Source organism: Periplaneta americana, chromosome 6 (genome assembly GCF_040183065.1).
Source record: "Periplaneta americana isolate PAMFEO1 chromosome 6, P.americana_PAMFEO1_priV1, whole genome shotgun sequence".
In the NCBI taxonomy this organism is placed as follows: domain Eukaryota; kingdom Metazoa; phylum Arthropoda; class Insecta; order Blattodea; family Blattidae; genus Periplaneta; species Periplaneta americana.
Genome location: NC_091122.1, coordinates 160212328 through 160230037, shown reverse-complemented (window position 1 = coordinate 160230037; position 17710 = coordinate 160212328). Strand labels below are relative to the sequence as shown.

Below are 17710 nucleotides of genomic sequence, written 5' to 3'. Positions count from 1 at the left end.
TATCTTGTACAGTAATGAAAATTAATATGTGTAAAACACTGTCCTTATGCTATATGAAAAAATATATATATTTTTACGACTTAAAAAAATATATATTTACTTTTTTTTTTCTTTTTCAAAGTTCATTTCACTGTGCAGTGATGATGCGTTTCCCACATAACTCAAAAACTATCCAACATTCTGTGATGAAATTTTTTGTGTGTATTTATGTATGTCATATCTATAACATGATGCAAGATCACTTCTCTAACTTGGATAGATTGTCTGATAAAAAATAAATTCATTTTTAAAAATGGTCAAATATCAGTATTTTCTATTACACAAAATAAAAAAAAATATTATTTATTAAGGAATGAAGTTGAAAGAGCATGATATTGTAAACATGAGTTTCAGAAATAAAATAAAAGAGGGATAACATGAAAAATTTAACAAGTTTTTGAGTTATGAGAGAAACGCTTCATAACTGCACAGTGAACTGCCAACATTTTGAATTTTGAAAAAAATGTATATATATATATATATATATATATATATATATATATATACATATAATTGTTTTTAAATCGTAAAAATATTTTCTTCATATAGCAGAAGGATATGTTTTACACATACCAATTTTCATTATTGTACAAGATACAGCAATGGAGGAAAAAAATGTTGAATATTTTCAAAAATTTTACTGCTGTAAGCTGTACCTAACCCTTAAGGTACGAAGTATCGTCACCTGCCCTGGATTCCTGATGAGAGAATCTGGCAACCCTGATCCACCGCTGGATCATTCGTAGCACACAGTCAGGAACACGTACGACCAAACTTTTAATATTGTTCCTAAATATACAGGATGATTCAAAATGTTATGTAAAATCGCTGATATGTATACGGGTTGAAGTTTTGCAACAAGGAATGTAAATTTTGTTTTTCCTCATTCTGAACCTAATTTTATATAATTCTGTGATACTAAGTTCGTTATTATGTATCAACTATCAACTATCTGAATTCGCCATGAATTATCTGACATTCGTATTAAAGTGGTGATCAGGAGTTTACCTTAATCAGTTGATTTCATTAATTGGATATTGTTTGCTACAATTTAGTTACTGCAGATGAAGTGATACGTTTTCTAAATAATAATAAAAATATTCACGGCTTGAATGACGGTGTCTGGCAGGAACAGTATTTACATTTCTTAGTATTAGGAGACGGATTCATATGTTCTAAAAAAAACTGGCAATATTCATGTACGTATGCATTTAAAAATCACGATATATATATATATAGCAATTTACTATTATTGATGATTTTTCTGTTATACATAAGAATATTGAGACACCATCAGCTGCTAAAATTGCGTGTCCTTCAACCCACTGCTTAAGCAGTACTCTTCAAGCACATTTTTCGTTAGGCGTCGTTGATAAAACTAATTCAACACTAATACTTTTCTTGCAGCTAAACTATTCTAAAATACAATGCACTCTACAGTATAATACAGGCTTGGAGAACTGGGCTACATTGTGGCGTTGCGTCACTCATAGGATACGTCACTCACCCCTTCCTTCCATCACCGCGTCATTGACTTTGTAGGGGAGGGGATTTGTATTCAGTGTCTGTCTTATGTGATTGCGTACGGGCCACAGATACGTCATTCAACGCCGGTAGCCTGTGGACGGGGAACCAACGCTTTCCCCATGCTTTCCACCCCTCTCTCGATAGTTCTGTATCCCTAATATAATGAAATTAAATATTATGATTTGCCACGTTGGTACGTCAAAAAACAGAACGTTGCATTATCGTGTTTATATTATTATTGACAGGTGGGGAAATTCGAGTTTAGCGAGTGCAAAGGCGCCTATGAACACTTTCTATAACTTCTGCTCCAATCATATTGCAGCGTTCTAGTGACTAAATCTTATGGCTTCTTGTTCTGTATAACTGTTCTTTTAAACACAACTTTCATCCATCATAACATCCCAGTATTGTATATCACTCCAATTAACAGGGGAAATCAATTTGATTTAATTTGTCTTTTTAAGATTCTATATAGAATTTATTTTCATTCTCATTGGCTTAGGGGTTCTCAAAATGTTGAAGGTATCTAAAAATAGGCTTACAACTATTAGTACGAGACAGTAGTGTAAGATCTTTATAAATTAAGATATGACATAAATATGGATAATGATTTTAATTATTGTGACAATGTTATAGTGGCAGTGAAAAGTGTCAGTGTCAGCGAAGTGAGTGAGGTGAGAGTAAAATTACTGTGCGAATGATTATATATGCTAAAATATACGTGTGCAAATATGGATAATGTAAATCTGATTATATCTACATAATATATATTTAAGGGAAGTCTGTACTTCCATATCTTACAAAATAGATGTCCAATTGTAACGCGTACGAGGTAACCCCTAGCGTAAGCAATCCGCAGCGCATATTCTTTAAGGTCGTTTTTCCTATTTTATATGGAAAGTTATTTACCTTAGCAGAGCATGCTTGAAGTGCATTATCTCCTGGTTCTATAAGCGTTTCGACACTCATGTCTTACAATGTTAAATTCCTCAATTTTGGGTGCACTTTTCTCAAAAGTTATAAAAGATAGAGCATAATAATATACTGTTATGTATATAACCAGCGAAATAAATTTAAAATTCCACTGTGCGGTTACCAAAAAAAAATTAATTGATAACATTTTTTGCATTAAGAATCATTATAAATTATTTTTTTATTTGTGCTGAAGATAGGGCTAAAAGCTGACAATTAGAAGAATTTAAAACATATTATCATTTTACACATATTAAACTACCGAAAAAAGATAAAAACCAAATTTTTGTTGTTGTCAAAATTCGGTGTACAGACTCCCCTGTAAGATCTATCGAACATGACAAACTTGAAGATAGAGTGTCTTGAAATGAGTAGGTACGGGGTTCGATTCCCGAAACCGGAAATCCTAAATGAAATTTTTCGCGGTTTCCCTCAGTCACACCAGGAAAACATTGGCATTATTCCTTAAAATATAGGCCACGACAGCGAAGTATTATATTTTACCATTCCATATTCTGGTATTTATATGGACATAAGTATTTAGATTTGTAGCCTATTTTTATTCCATTTATCTTTTTATTATCTGTGTCACCGAGTGAAAACCTAATTTACTATTCATTCGATAGGAACTATAACAAAAATCGCTTTAAATAACCGAACAACAACAAATTACTTAATCTCAGATTATCATAACTCTCTCCCTCTCTCTCTCTCTCCCTCTCTCTCTCTCTCTGTTCCTTGAGTCCACCACTGTGGAGTAACGGTTAGCATGCCTAACTGTGAAACGAGTGGGTCCGGGCTCAAATCCTGGTTGGAACAAGTTACCTGGTTGATGTTTTTCCCGGGGTTTTTCCTCAATCCATTAAGAGTAAATGCTAGACAACTTTTGGCGTTGGACCCTGGACTCATTTCGCTGGTATTATCACCTTCATGTCATTCAGACGCTATATAACCGTAACAGTTGACAAAGCGTCGTAAAGTAACCAATTAAAAAATGTGCCTTGAAGGTATACCCAGGTAATGGGCAGATAGTCGCGCAGTGGATATGGTTCCATCATCGGGAAAATAATTGAACCAACTGTATCTGGCTCCCATCCAGGAACGTGTGTTTACAATCTGGCTGATGACTCTGTGTTCAAGGTTTGCTTTTGGCTGCCACCAAAATAAACCTCTAGTTATGAAAAACATTTGATAGACAATTCCGGATACTAGTCGGTGCAGGTAAACAAAAACGCGTTAAACAACTCTTAATTTAAAGAGATATATATTATAAAATATCTCTCGCGAGTAAGAGAAGTTTCCCTCGACATTACCATCACTGGAACAATGGTTACAGATTTTATATTACTAGGCGTGGTAGTCATATCTATCATTGCTGCACTGAATAAATAAGAAAACGGGTAGTATATTAATATAGAATAGTGATGGAGGAAATAAATTAAGTACCGATATATTGATATTGCAATATATTGAAACCTAATTTCGATAAACTATATATATATATATATATATATATCGCAGAAAATATATCGATATACCGAACGATTATTGATATATCGCTATTTCGTAAGCAAGTTGCATTTTCAGGCGTACATTTACTGTATTACAATAAAATTACTTAAATTTTAGTATTTCTTTTTACCATTGAAATTAACATCATAACAGTCAAAAGCATAAATGTAAAATTGTAATAATAAACAATACATTTTCAATACCATATAGTGTAGTGTAGGTCCTAACCTAAATAAAGATTATGGTGGAGGCAAGGGAGCTTAAATTATATAGTGGGAAAGAGTTAAGTGAACTCTACATGGTTGAGTATTTGATATTGGAACACGATTCAATTATTATAATTTTATATAGCATTCAATCCAGGACATCTAACATGAGTAACAACGTAATCATTTTAAAATGTTAGTAAACAGAACTTTCAATTATTTTTAAATGTAAGTAAACCGTACTTAGAATGTTACAAGTTTTAACAAACTTCAGAGTTGATTTTATACAATCCTTCTATAGTAAGTTCCCATTGCAAGTTATTGTTACTCCAACATTCCAAACAAGAATGGTGATGATTATAGGAATAGAATTTTTGTGCATTAAAAGATATAATAAGAAAACAGAATGTCAGCACTGGACTGTGTATAGAAATCAATGACGTAAAAAAAGTCACATCGGTATTAAATCCATGTTTCTCTTTCCATTTTACAATATAGAAATAAAAGTTTTGATATCCTTTTTGAGGTCAGAAGGTTCTCTTTCAGGGTGGGAGTTGCTCCTGCCTTTGAGAACATTAATAGCAATATTAAAACAGTAGTAGATAAACCTCCCGTCTGTCTTACGTTCGATAACGTTGCAATTTGAATTTGGTGCTGCATATTAAACAGTTTGAATTCGAATTCCAGTCCAACCAATTAGAACAAGGTATTGAGTGAGGTTGCACAATTATGGAACTGTCCACCTTCAGCAGCTCCATCTCTCGGGAATTATTGGAGTTGTCTAGTGTGGATTTTGTTGTTGATAATGACAATACAAGTAATTCCACAAAAAAATCGATAAATTTATGAGAAAACCGATATATTATACGACATATTGAATCAAAATTTCGATATCGATATACCGCTATATCGAAATGAAAATATCGGTATTTCGTAAAAACCAATATATCGTTCCCATCTCTAATATAGATCTACGAACGAATTTACAGTGTACCTATGTGGTTGCTGTAAAACTCGGCTCACAAGTATACATTCTCATTGGGGCAGATAAAGAAGTTATTTTCTTTCTTCCATTAATGCAAAACAAGTGCGTGTACAAATTTTGACCACTCGAGCGGAATTACGAGGGTAGTAAAAATTATAATATCTTAGAATCGACAGAGGCGCAGACACACTGGTTCCAATCCCAGGTGGCAGACTTCATATCACACAAGTTTACGAAAATTTGTCCCGTGTTATGACAAATATCTCATTTCCGGTGAAAAATAGCTAAAAAATTGCTGTATCTGCTCCAAAAAATCTTTCCATGAAATTGTGTTTTCTCCCTGTAGACGATCCTAGGGAAACTTATTTTTTAAGGCCCTCGTAATTGTGCTCGAGTGGCCAAAATTTGTATAAGCACTTGTTTTGACATTATTAATATGGTGGAAGAAAAAAGATAACTTTTTTATCTCCTCCCATGAGAATGTTTGCTAGTCAGGGGCTATTCCATTTAAATGTAGGTAACATTTTATATATATATATATATATATATATATATATATATATATATATATATATATATATTGTGAATACCAATTGCGACAACCGAATAAAAGTTCTTCTACATAATATTACGACCTTGTAGCAACTACAAAAAATCTCTACCTATACATATTATATTATAGATTTATTAATTTGTCCTACAGAATAATATCTGTAATACTGACAATTAATATTTGAGGAGAAAAATTCGCTCCGGCGCCGGGGATCGAACCCGGATCCTTGGTTCTACGTACCAAGCGCTCTGACCATTGAGCTACGCCGAATTCAATCCACAGTACCGGACCGAACTCTTCTCCTTCGATGTTTCCCTTTGTGGCCTGACTCCAAGTTAGGCATATAAGTTGACGTATATGTCCAATGTCAACTGCCATTATACTAGGAGCGCACTCAGCTGAGTGACTTGTTTGGCCGGGATTCCGCAGTTACGTGCACAGTAATCTGTACAAATATATGCACTGCAGCTATGAGAATATTATAGATTTATTAATTTGTCTTACAGAATAATATCTGTAATATTGACAATTAATATATGAGGAGAAAAGTCACTCAGCTGACTGCGCTCCTAGTGTAATGGCAGTTGACATTGGATACACGTCAACATATACAGTATGCCTAACTTGGAGTCAGGCCACAACTTTCCCTTTAGGGAAACATGGAAGGAGGAGGGTTCGGTCCGGTACTGTGGATTGAATTCGGCGTAGCTCAGTGGTCAGAGCGCTTGGTACGTAGAACCAAGGATCCGGGTTCGATCCCCGGCGTCGGAGCGAATATTTCTCCTCAAATATTTATATACATACATATATATATATATATATATAATGTTATGCATAGCTGTTCTGCATAAATTAGTCTAACCAGTTGTAGTAACTAAACAGAAAGTAACAATTATGTAAACTTTTTAACTTTGGAACTTGATTCCTTTCTCAAATAGAAATATATAACAAAACGCAGATTCACCATTATGTAGCACGGCGTGTTGCAAATGTGTTTCTCCTGACTGCACTTCTCCCTATACAATTATTCGTTAGAAAATCCAACTCCCACTTCTCAGCACTATCCTTATGCACTATATATTTAAAACAAATAACTAAGTCTTTGCTCGGACATTGTTGAACTCATAGGGGAAAAAGATCTTTCTGCAGTGGCGCTTCTCGGAAACTATGAATACAGTCACGTGACAGTCGTTACGAGAGGCGAATAAATTTCACACAAATAATGAATCCACATTTATTTTAAAATAGTGTATTATGCAACGAGCCTATAATAGTAATAATTAACATGCGGCGTTTGATATTTTCATAGCGTCTAATTACCATTACAGTCAAGACGCATACGACTGTTTTTGTTCGACTACAATTAAATGTCTAAGTTTTGAGATTTTACAAATATCTTACCTTGTTACTTTAGTGATAATGAAATGGTGACCATGAGTGTATTTTCAGCGAGTTCTCGACTATTGCTACAGATGGCAGGCACGGAGCACTTCTGCTTTTGTTTGACAATTTTAACCTCAAAGCAACACGCATTAAAACACAGGGAATGAACACAATTTATTAGAATATTTAAATTAACATGAACAGAATTTATTTTATTTTAAATACATGTTGTTAATTGTGCAGTTTATGCCTGCCAATTTGGAATGCTCCTTTCAAGGTTTGTGCGTTGTTGCGCGTACGATATTAATCAATATCGCATATACTTAGTTGCAATGATATAACAGCAGTACTTTAATGTACAGTTACATCATATGTAATGAGCATATTATAGAACAGTCGAGCAAACAATCTATTATTTACTGATTCCAATAAGCAATCCACCACGAATCACGTTAACTAATCAACGATAATAATAATATTAATATTATGGCAGATTATTGTCCACCGTTGTGGCTGAGGGGTTAGCGAGTCCCGGTCCCGGGTTCGATTCCCGGTCAGGACGAGTTGCCTGGGTGAGGTTTTTTCGGAGTTTTTCCCTCACTCCTATGGATGAATATCAGGTAACTTTATCAGGCGATTGGAACCTCACTCATCTTCGCCACTGTCGACCTGGTTGGCGAGTTGGTATAGCACTGACCTTCTATGTCCAAGGTTGCGGGTTCGATCCCGGGCCAGGTCGATGGCATTTAAGTGTGCTTAAATGCGACAGGCTCATGTCAGTAGATTTACTGGCATGTAAAAGAACTCCTGGGGGACAAAATTCCGGCACATCCGGCGACGCTGATATAACCTCTGCAGTTGCGAGCGTCATTAAATAAAACATAACACCTTCGCCACTTCCTTTCCTCCCCCATCATCCTTATCATCTCGTTTCTGGTTTTTCAGATCACTCTACAGGCGGCCTCCCGAAGCTGCTGACTCTCTCGACCGGCCTCCGTGGAATGTTGTTAAGCGATGTTGGATGGCTTCTGCAATGGCAACCGAGGCGGACCTACTCGGGGGAGGAGTTTCGCCTCGGACCGACAGGGGGGGCCTTGGGGGAAGTTGCCGAAGCAGGAATGGTATATGGATTCTGTCGGCTGTAGGAACCGGTCGTTAAGGGAGTCATGTGGTTAGGGCGGTGCGCGTAGGGGATCAATACCATATCTCCTTACAGCCCGGACTTACCTCCGTGAGATTTTCATTTTTTGGGAGATTTGAAAAAAAAGACTGAAGAGCACCGTACTTCCATGGCACGAAGCGATGGAAACTTTTCTTAAACATTGGCTTACCTCCAGGCCACACCGATTCTGTGAAGACGATATCCGTCATCGTAGCTCTCTTGGACAGTAACTTTAATTTCTTTCTTCCTTTGTTTCTTTCTTTTTTCATTCCTTTCTTTCCATTAGCGATGGCCGGGTTTTACTTGAACAACCTAACATTTTCCTCATGCCTCCACAGTTTCACAGAAATATACAGCATTCTGACACTGAACTACATTTCTGCTGCTATTGTACACCCAGTTAAAATCGGCTGCTCTCTAAATTTGGAATGAGCTACACCTGTGGGCTTCTTTTTTTCTTTCCTGGTCATTGAGGTCGGCACGTGAAGCGTTGGTAGTTGAGTTTATGGGTTCATGCTCCTCGACTGCTGGAATGGATTGTAATGTACTGCGAATTGATACTCTCCACATTCGCACGGCTATTACCAGAATTGCGTTCTGCTTCGTGATGAGAAATTATCACAAAAAAATAAACCATAAAAATGGTATAAAATATAAAACTGTTCAATCGAAAAGCCAGTCACTGTGACAATGTTGGCTACAGACATTTTACTGCCTTTTAGGTCACCGCTTCATTTGTAAGTAAAGGCTAATTCACAATAAACCGGGAACGGAAACGACAACGAGAACGGAAAATTGTTAAAAGAAGTGTATTTATAGTCGGGACGCTGTTATTCCCGGCGTGACTCCTCCGCTTTACTTACATCTTAGGAAGTGAAGGCTCTATAAAGTCTAGGTAGGTAGTATCGTTCGCCATTTTTGTTCTTTCGTTGCCGAGCTACCAGACGAGGAATCTATTTGCCACACCGTTAAACATTATCATGTCGTAGCTCCTATGATAATAAATCAAACGCACTGTAATTAAGCAAATAATTGAGCGGCAAATAATGTCCTCGTGTGCTTTCTGTGAACGCCAACGAAAGAGCCAAAATGCCGGGCGATTATATTAAGTATCTATCGAGCCTTAGGAAATACATAACGTCATCATCAGCGAATCACAAGACGCACACGTTTAAATGTAGCCTACCTGCAACGTGGTTGGCTGCCGGAAATAAGAGCGACGGAACTATAAATGTGAACATTCACAATTAACGGAAAGCTTGCCGGAGCCCGGGAACGAGAACGTGAGAGTTGGCCAAGTTTAAACTTCGCCGTTCTCTGTTCAGATCATAGTCTACTCTACTAGATTCATTCTGTTTTCATCAAAAAGTTATTTGGTTGTCGTATATTTTGTTGCATAATTTGCTTCGAATCTCTCTATGTAAAACGCACGCTTGTAAACACAGCGCACACGATGATTCCCGAGCAATTCCGAGGTGGGACTTATTCTCTGAACAGCGACCAATTTCCGTGTCAAAGGGTGTACCAGGGGAATTAACAGTTGTTTTGGTTTTCAGCGAAATACCATTGTGGAACACACACACGACAGTGATTGTTCAAGTGGTAGTGGGAGAACACAGCTGTCTAACAAAATCGTGCCAAATATCCTAAGGTGACCTTGCGTTAAATAAGCCACGGAAAAATATTTTTGTCTTGTTTCTTGTTAGCGTTGGCTCCAACTAGTTGTGCATCCATGAAAATAATTCGAATATATTTCAGATTACGATGTTCAGAATACATAAAGAGTGTCAAATATATTTCAGAAAGCATTCCATTAACAACACAGTGACAGAACTTTATTGTAAGGTATCAAATAATATGATTATGATTTGTATGAGTTATTCTACAGTACCACACCTTATGGTCAGAGCCGTAGCTTCGTGGTCTAAGACATCACGCCTTGACTCGTGTTACGGAATGAGAGCTAGTTACAATTTTCTCATGAAATTTTGACCAGTGTATGGGACCGGTGCCCACCCAGAGACATGGTGTTTTGGAGCTACAATGGGTAGCGAAAATCGGTTTCGAAAATTAGTTGTAACGGCTACGGGGAAGAGGGAATCATCGTGCTTACCACACGTTATCGCCGTACTGGTCGGATGATCATTAACCTTTAGGCATGTAACGAGAGGCCATCAGTTGAATGGTTGGCCTAGGCTGGCTGTACGGCATGTGTAGAATACGTTATCTAGTTTCAGGAATTAAACTAATTGTGTTAGTTTAAAAATGTTACTTTTGTTTCGGTTTACAAATGGGTCTATGATAAAAGAAGTAATTAATGAAGGGCATGCAATATATTTTCTCTTCATATGAAGCGACATTCTGAAATCAGTGTTAGCTCACAATTAATGCTTTACCTGAGAGAGAGAGAGAGAGAGAGAGAGAGAGAGAGAGAGAGAGAGAGAGAGAGAGAGAAAATCGTACGGCCTTAATTAAGGATGACCACGAGGGTCCGGAAATTAATAGCAAATAAATATAATTAATTAAATATGAATATTGATATAAAAATAAAATGTAATAATTAAGCACCACTGATTATCAATTGAATAAAATCTTATAAGATGACTTTAAAATCATACTTATAAATACAAGATTTTATTTATAATTAGCATATCCTTAATTAAGACCTTCTGAGTGGTATAAATGAAATTGTATAATCTGCAGGGAATCCTTAAGAATTTGCGAGATGATTTTTTTGAATTTCAAAAGATGGTATTGATAATTTAAAAAAAAAAATGATATGTCAATTTTGGTAATGAACTCCAAGCACCAAAAAATAAACCTGTCACTGACCAATTGAAGAGAGGGATGTTATACTTGGCACTAAGGTAGGGAATACAAGGTTCATAAATGGCCCTCTTTTCATGATCAACCTGATGAGCTTGGTTTAGATCTCTCTCATTGCGTATAGTTGGAACTATGATAATAGCCTTTTGTTGTTGCCTGTTTATTGCTATTATATCAGCTCTTCTGTGAGAGTCATCTTCAGAAATACAGTGGACCTCTTCTTGGGATAAACAAATAGAACTGACATATTTTTAAGAGTTCTGAGAAAGTTTCAGTGCTCGCAGAACTATTGGAACTGAAAAATTTGCACCATTGTTTATCTAAATTTAAATCTTTGTCCAAGTTAGCTTGATTGGCATATCTTTGTACACTGCAGAATAAAATTGATAAAATAGTTTAGAATCATGAATAGTGACATTTTTAGAATCTAAGAATTCAATGCATGTCAATAGATCATCATATTTTATGCTATTTTATGTGCTCCAGCTTCAACCATTGAAAGCAGTTAAATTCTTTCATAGGTTTTCACCATTCGTTTAGATATGCTATGCATTATATCGCACATTATTCAATATTAATTCTAGTTGAAATGTGAAATGCCGGACATTTCAAATTTTTTTTAATCCCTGCCGGATTTTTTTCCCGGACGGATGGTAACCCTATTCATGGCCAAACTGCTAATAACATCAGCATTCGCTGTGGTTCATAGTCTTCTTAGAGAAAGCATTTGAAATTCAGTCTTTTGTTTTGTTTCACCAGGGATCCCAAAACGAGTGCCCGCAATCGGTGAGCAGAAAAACTTGTTCTACGTCAGAAGTCTAAAGTAATCTAATCTAATCTAGCCTCAGGTTCCGGATCACACTGTCTGTCACTCCACCACAACGGGTTATCTATAGATATGTCGATTCACTTACCTTCGGAGACTTGCCCAGACTGTTTGCGTCACTGTCTTGAGAGTGATAAGGACTTGAGATGTTGATTGGAACGGTAATCATGATGCGTCTTAGCCATAAATCGAAACAAAAGTTCTGATGTCAAACTATACAAGCCTTCTCATTCAAGATTTCCGTACCTGAACACAGTAATGAAAATATATATGCTATTATAATTACCTTGTGCTGCTTCACAGATTTACACTAAGAATGCTACACCTCCTGTCAGAAAATGTTGACTCTCCAGCCCTAATACGAGTACATCAGACTATTTGATTGGTGGATGGTAGTACGCTAGCTCTTGCATATGTTAATGTTTGTCTACGAAATTTTATGATTATGGTGACTATTACACTCTTACTACGTCACACTACTTTTGACCAATAAAACGGTACGAAAGGACGTATTTCAACAACTCATGGCTGCTTATCGCACAATTTTATCGCGTCCCTAGCATTTGTTTAATTTTATCGCGTCCCTAGCATTTGTTTAATTTTATCGCGTCCCTAGCATTTGTTTCTTTGTTTGCCAACATTTGAAACTGCGCTGGTCTGGACGTCAAAAATATATATAAAATTACAAACCACTCCAGTCCATGCACAGCAGTTTCAAATATGACACGCATTGGCATTCAAGAACAAGAATTAATAAAAATCACTGATCATACCTATGCATCTTCTGAAATCCGATTTACAAATAAATGAAAAGCACCATTCGGAAATCCTGAATAAGTTGAATACACCATGTAGGCCTAAATCAACGAGTTCCACTTCTATTATGCACACGTCCAATATAACATCAATTGAACCACCAACCACATTCAAATTTGAAAATTGTACATTCAATAATTATTCCTTTTGAAATTATTCATTCGGAAATTCTGAGTAAGTTGAATACACCATGTAGGCCTAAATCAACGAGTTCCACTTCTATTACGCTCACGTCCAATATAACATCAATTGAACCACCAACCACATTCAAATTTGAAAATTGTACATTCAATAATTATTCCTTTTAAAATTATTCATGTTTATTTTTTATGTCATCGTCGTTAATTAAAACTTTTCTAACATTTGTGTATATTAGTTAGGTTATTTTATAGCTTCTGCTCCGAGAGGATAAAAAGAACTTCTGCTATATGATATTATGGATAGTCACGTATCAGAGATTGTTTAATATTAAGATTTATTGAATAGTAATCATTACAGTGTCTGTATAAAGACACTACTGCCATCTAGCATGCATCTAGCGTAATATTTGTAATGTTGAGATGGTCCAATAATACATTTGAAGACAGTTGTATTTTCGTAAGTCAATTAATATTTTATTGTATTGGAGTACTTCGTTACTTCTAATCTTTATATACTTTCTTCTAATCGTGTAATAGTCAATTAAATCCCACTCGAGTTTTGATTTTCTCTAGATAAATCAAAACGTCTAGTGAGATTACTGTTGATAATGTTTATACTTTTATCACCGTTTACTTCATGACTATCTCGTTTATATAACCTCATTCCATTTTCGGTCAATGAAGTGTAATTAAATTTTGAATTTCAACCAATCACAGTAATACATCGCGATAATTTCTACAGCTCGATTTATCAACAGTAATCTCACTAGACGTTTTGATTTATCTAGAGAAAATCAAAACTCGAGTGGGATTTAATTGACTATTACACGATTAGAAGAAAGTACATAAAGATTAGAAGTAACGAAGCACTCCAATACAATAAAATATTAATTGACTTACGAAAATACAGCTGTCTTCAAATGTATTATTGTACCATCTCAACATTACAAATATTACGCTAGATGCATGCTAGATGGCAGTAGTGAGCAATGCCTTCTCGTCGAGAAGTTCTCCATCAATACACGATGGCAATGTTACTAGTCAAGAAGGCTTTGTTAATTCAGTTTCATTTTTATTATTAAAACAGTTGCATTCCACTTCAATTATCCGAATCCCAGTAATCAACGTCACTTGACAGATGATTTTCAATAAATCTTAATATTAAACAATCTCTGATACGTGACTATCCATAATATCATATAGCAGAAGCTATAACATAACCTAACTAATATACTGTACACAAGTGTTAGAAAAATTTTAATTAACGACGATGACAAAAAAAAATAAACATGAATAATTTTAAAAGGAATAATTATTGAATGTACAATTTTCAAATTTGAATGTGGTTGGTGGTTCAATTGATGTTATATTGGACGTGTGCGTAATAGAAGTGGAACTCGTTGATTTAGGCCTGCATGGTGTATTCAACTTATTCAGGATTTCTGAATGGTGCTCTTCATTTATTTGTAAATCGGATTTCAAAAGATGCATAGGTATGATCAGTGATTTTTATTAATTCTTGTTCTTGAATGCCAATGCGAGTCATATTTCAAACTGCTGTGCATCGACTGGAGTGGTTTGTAATTATATATATATATATATATATATATATATATATATATATATATATATATATATTTTATGTCCAGACCAGCGCAGTTTCAAATGTTGGCAAACAAAGAAACACAGGCTAGGGACGCGATAAAATTAAACAAATGCTAGGGACGCGATAAAATTGTGCGATAAGCAGCCATGATTGGTTGAAATACGTCCTTTCGTACCATTTTATTGGTCAAAAGTAGTATGACGTAGTAAGAGTGTAATAGTCAATATAAATTTATCGCATGGTCGTTCTTTTGTTTAGTCAGTATCGCCAACTGTTTCCACGCAAATTGATGAGCGTGAATCCATTGTACTAAATAAAGTGCGAAATCCTACTTTCACATTTACATCTTCATCTTCTAATTCCATGACAATTGTAAAGTGTCCGGTGAGAAATATGTTGACAAATAGCTCAACCAGTGACGGTTCCTCGGGGGAGGGAAGGGAGGAACGTCCTCCTCACAGTTTCTTCTTTTGAAAGTAAATACCAAATAAAATATGTGCCTTGAAATTCGAGGAAGCTTCGATAATTTTTAAGTTCATAGCTATAAGAAAACCTCGGTTGATCAAGTTTCAAACGACGCGCGCTCATATGCTGTAGAAAACTGTGAGAAAGATGCGTGATTGTCTGTGTGGAGGAAAGGCACTCCATTCCTCCTCTACTGCAGTTAACACACATAGACAACAGCGCACTAGCGGCCAGAGAAAGAAGCAGAGTTTTAAAGCAAGTAAATGAACGGACACGGAGGAGATCCTCCTCTGAATCAGTCATGGGCGGGAAATAGAAACCGACTAGTCGTGCAGCAAGCTCGCTACCGCTGCCACCTAACGATGTTGCATTCAACCAGACTATAACACATCTAGGAGGAGACACAACAAAAACAGTTTTAACGCAACGCTATGAAAGACACCATGTAAACTTTTTTTAACAATAAATCAAAAATATTATTCATTGCACTTTATATAGGCTACTGTTCATGGTTTGAAACTTTCGTGGATATTTGAAAGTTACAGTCGGGTTTATGTAAAACAAAGAGGAAGTAGTTCTACGTAGTTGGCCCCTGAAATTCACTTCTATTCATTGTTTACTAGACATGGTAACAGGCAAGTTATCAGTTTTGTACAAATATATTTGAAATTGAAAGTAGGTACTCCAAACTACATCATTTTTAACATAAAAAATTAATCGACCACCGGCAGCTTTGAACAATAACGATAGTATGACTTTACAAGAACAGACATTCTTCAAAAGCATGTGATACTGAACTTGTAAAATTTACATGTGGCAACACAGACTACGTGGGTGGGTGCAGTGTTCTCGCTTTCCTCAGATTCTTTCCCATTCCCATTTCCAATTCCGTAAAACAATTCCGGTTACGAGTTAGTAGCTAGTCTCTTCCAACACGTGTGATGCTGTAGTGTGCTCGAAAAATGCTACGAGTTGTGAATTTCCTTGTAATTGTTAATTTGCACAATTATTCAAAATGAATGGAAGTGAAAACATAATATATTTTGAACAATTTAGGAAACTCAGTTTACAAGAACAGATTATTGCTATACAGAAGGCAAGGCCAAACCCAACACTACCTGGTCTTACATGTATGCATGTAGACTAATTTGTAGCATGTTTCATTCAAGAGGGTGTCATTTCGTGCTGTTAACTTCTTTCCTCCTCTTAAGAAATATGCAGGAGCCGCCACTGAGCTCAACAATTGTTGTCTCTATTCCAGTAAATCTTCCCATGAAACAGCCCCAGGCAAAATATACTTTCTGGAAGGCCTTCGTAATTGCGCTGGCGTGGCCAAAATTTGTATAAGTACTTGTTTTGACATTAACATTGTGGAAGAAAACAAAAACTAACTTTTTTTTCTGCCTCTAGGAGAATGTTTGCTTGTTAGAACATTGATTTTAAAAATTCCATTAAATTTGGGGGTGTTTTCGAATATCGCCGCTACGTCTCCCCAAAATTTAAAATTATATGGCGAGTCCTCGGCCTCACTTCATTTCACCCCCTTCGGTCTGATTACCTGGTTGGATTTTTTCCGAGGTTTTCCCAAACCATAAGGCAAATGTCAGGTAATCTTTTGGAGAATCCTCAGGCCTCACCTCATCTCACTAAATCTCGCCAAAATATTGTAAAAAAATTGTAGAAAACTGTAAAAATTTGTAGAAAATTACAAAATTGTAAAACTGTAAAAATTGTAAAATATTGAAAAAAATTGTAAAAATTGTAATTGTAATATTGTAAAATTTTGACTTGGTCCACATCTTAAAGCTTCATTGTTAATGTAAGATCTATGGAATATAATGAAATGAAATGTAATAGCGAAATTCCGCAATAGTTGGGTACAATGACTTCTCCTGTCTTGGAATACCTGATTCTAGCGAAGAGGACTGTTAGATTTGTTCCTTCTCGTTTACGGTCAACCTGATCATCTGTTTGACAGCACAAGATAATTCCAGTACTCCTAAACCCAATCTGACGTTTGTAAATAAAGAAACTGACAATGTCACTTATCACAGCACTACACACGTTATCTCACACTGATAAACAGCTGAGCGGTATGAATGAACTGCTGACAAACGTGATTTGCGATGTAGAGCCACGAACAAACTGATGCGCCTGTTCAGTTTTCTGCCCGTTTTCAATCTCTGCTGTGACGTAGCGAGCCAGCGAACTAAATTTAAATTCGTCCGAACAGCAGCCGCACAGTTCCACCTGACATCACACGCCCCCTTTGCATTATGGGAAATTGCTTCTTTGAAGTCGCCACTATAGTATTATTTTGCAGTACGTGAATAACACGCGGCAAACTCTGGTTTGTTTCAACACAATTTATTAGAACGCCCGGCGAGATGTTAGGCCTACAGCATAGGCGGAGTTACGGGGAGGCATGGGGAACTCTGCCCCCCCGCAAACTTGTCTGAACTCTTTTTTTTTTTTTGTATTAACATTAGAACATATTGAATTCAAAACATTTATCTTGCTTTTGTTTATGATTAAGTTTCTGTGCTTAAATTGACGAATTAATGTCTTCAGATCATGTGCCTGGACTATGATATTTATTTTAAATTTCTGAATGTACAAGAATTTATATACCTCATTTGAGGAATAAAAGCATTGTAATGTTTCTTTTGTGGGAGATCGTGCGCATTTGCTT

The 17710-nt window shown here is 36.0% G+C and overlaps 1 protein-coding gene across 4 annotated transcripts in view; it reads right to left on the bottom strand.

Moving 5' to 3' along the window:
• Nucleotides 1-17710, bottom strand: part of plx (PTB_TBC1D1_like and TBC domain-containing protein plx) — a 403577-nt gene that overhangs the window by 114519 nt on the left and 271348 nt on the right. Inside the window, exons 1-2 of one of the 4 annotated variants that reach the window (XM_069829429.1) lie at nucleotides 16925-17267; nucleotides 12080-12237 (exon numbers count right to left, since the gene is read on the bottom strand). The exons of 2 other annotated variants lie outside the window; for them this stretch is intronic. In XM_069829429.1, the coding sequence (XP_069685530.1) occupies nucleotides 12080-12160 (81 nt within the window). In that variant the 5' untranslated portion in view covers nucleotides 12161-12237; nucleotides 16925-17267. Of the gene's footprint in view, nucleotides 1-12079; nucleotides 12238-16924; nucleotides 17268-17710 lie in introns of those variants that run through there. One more of the 4 variants, XM_069829430.1, reaches the window with a different exon arrangement.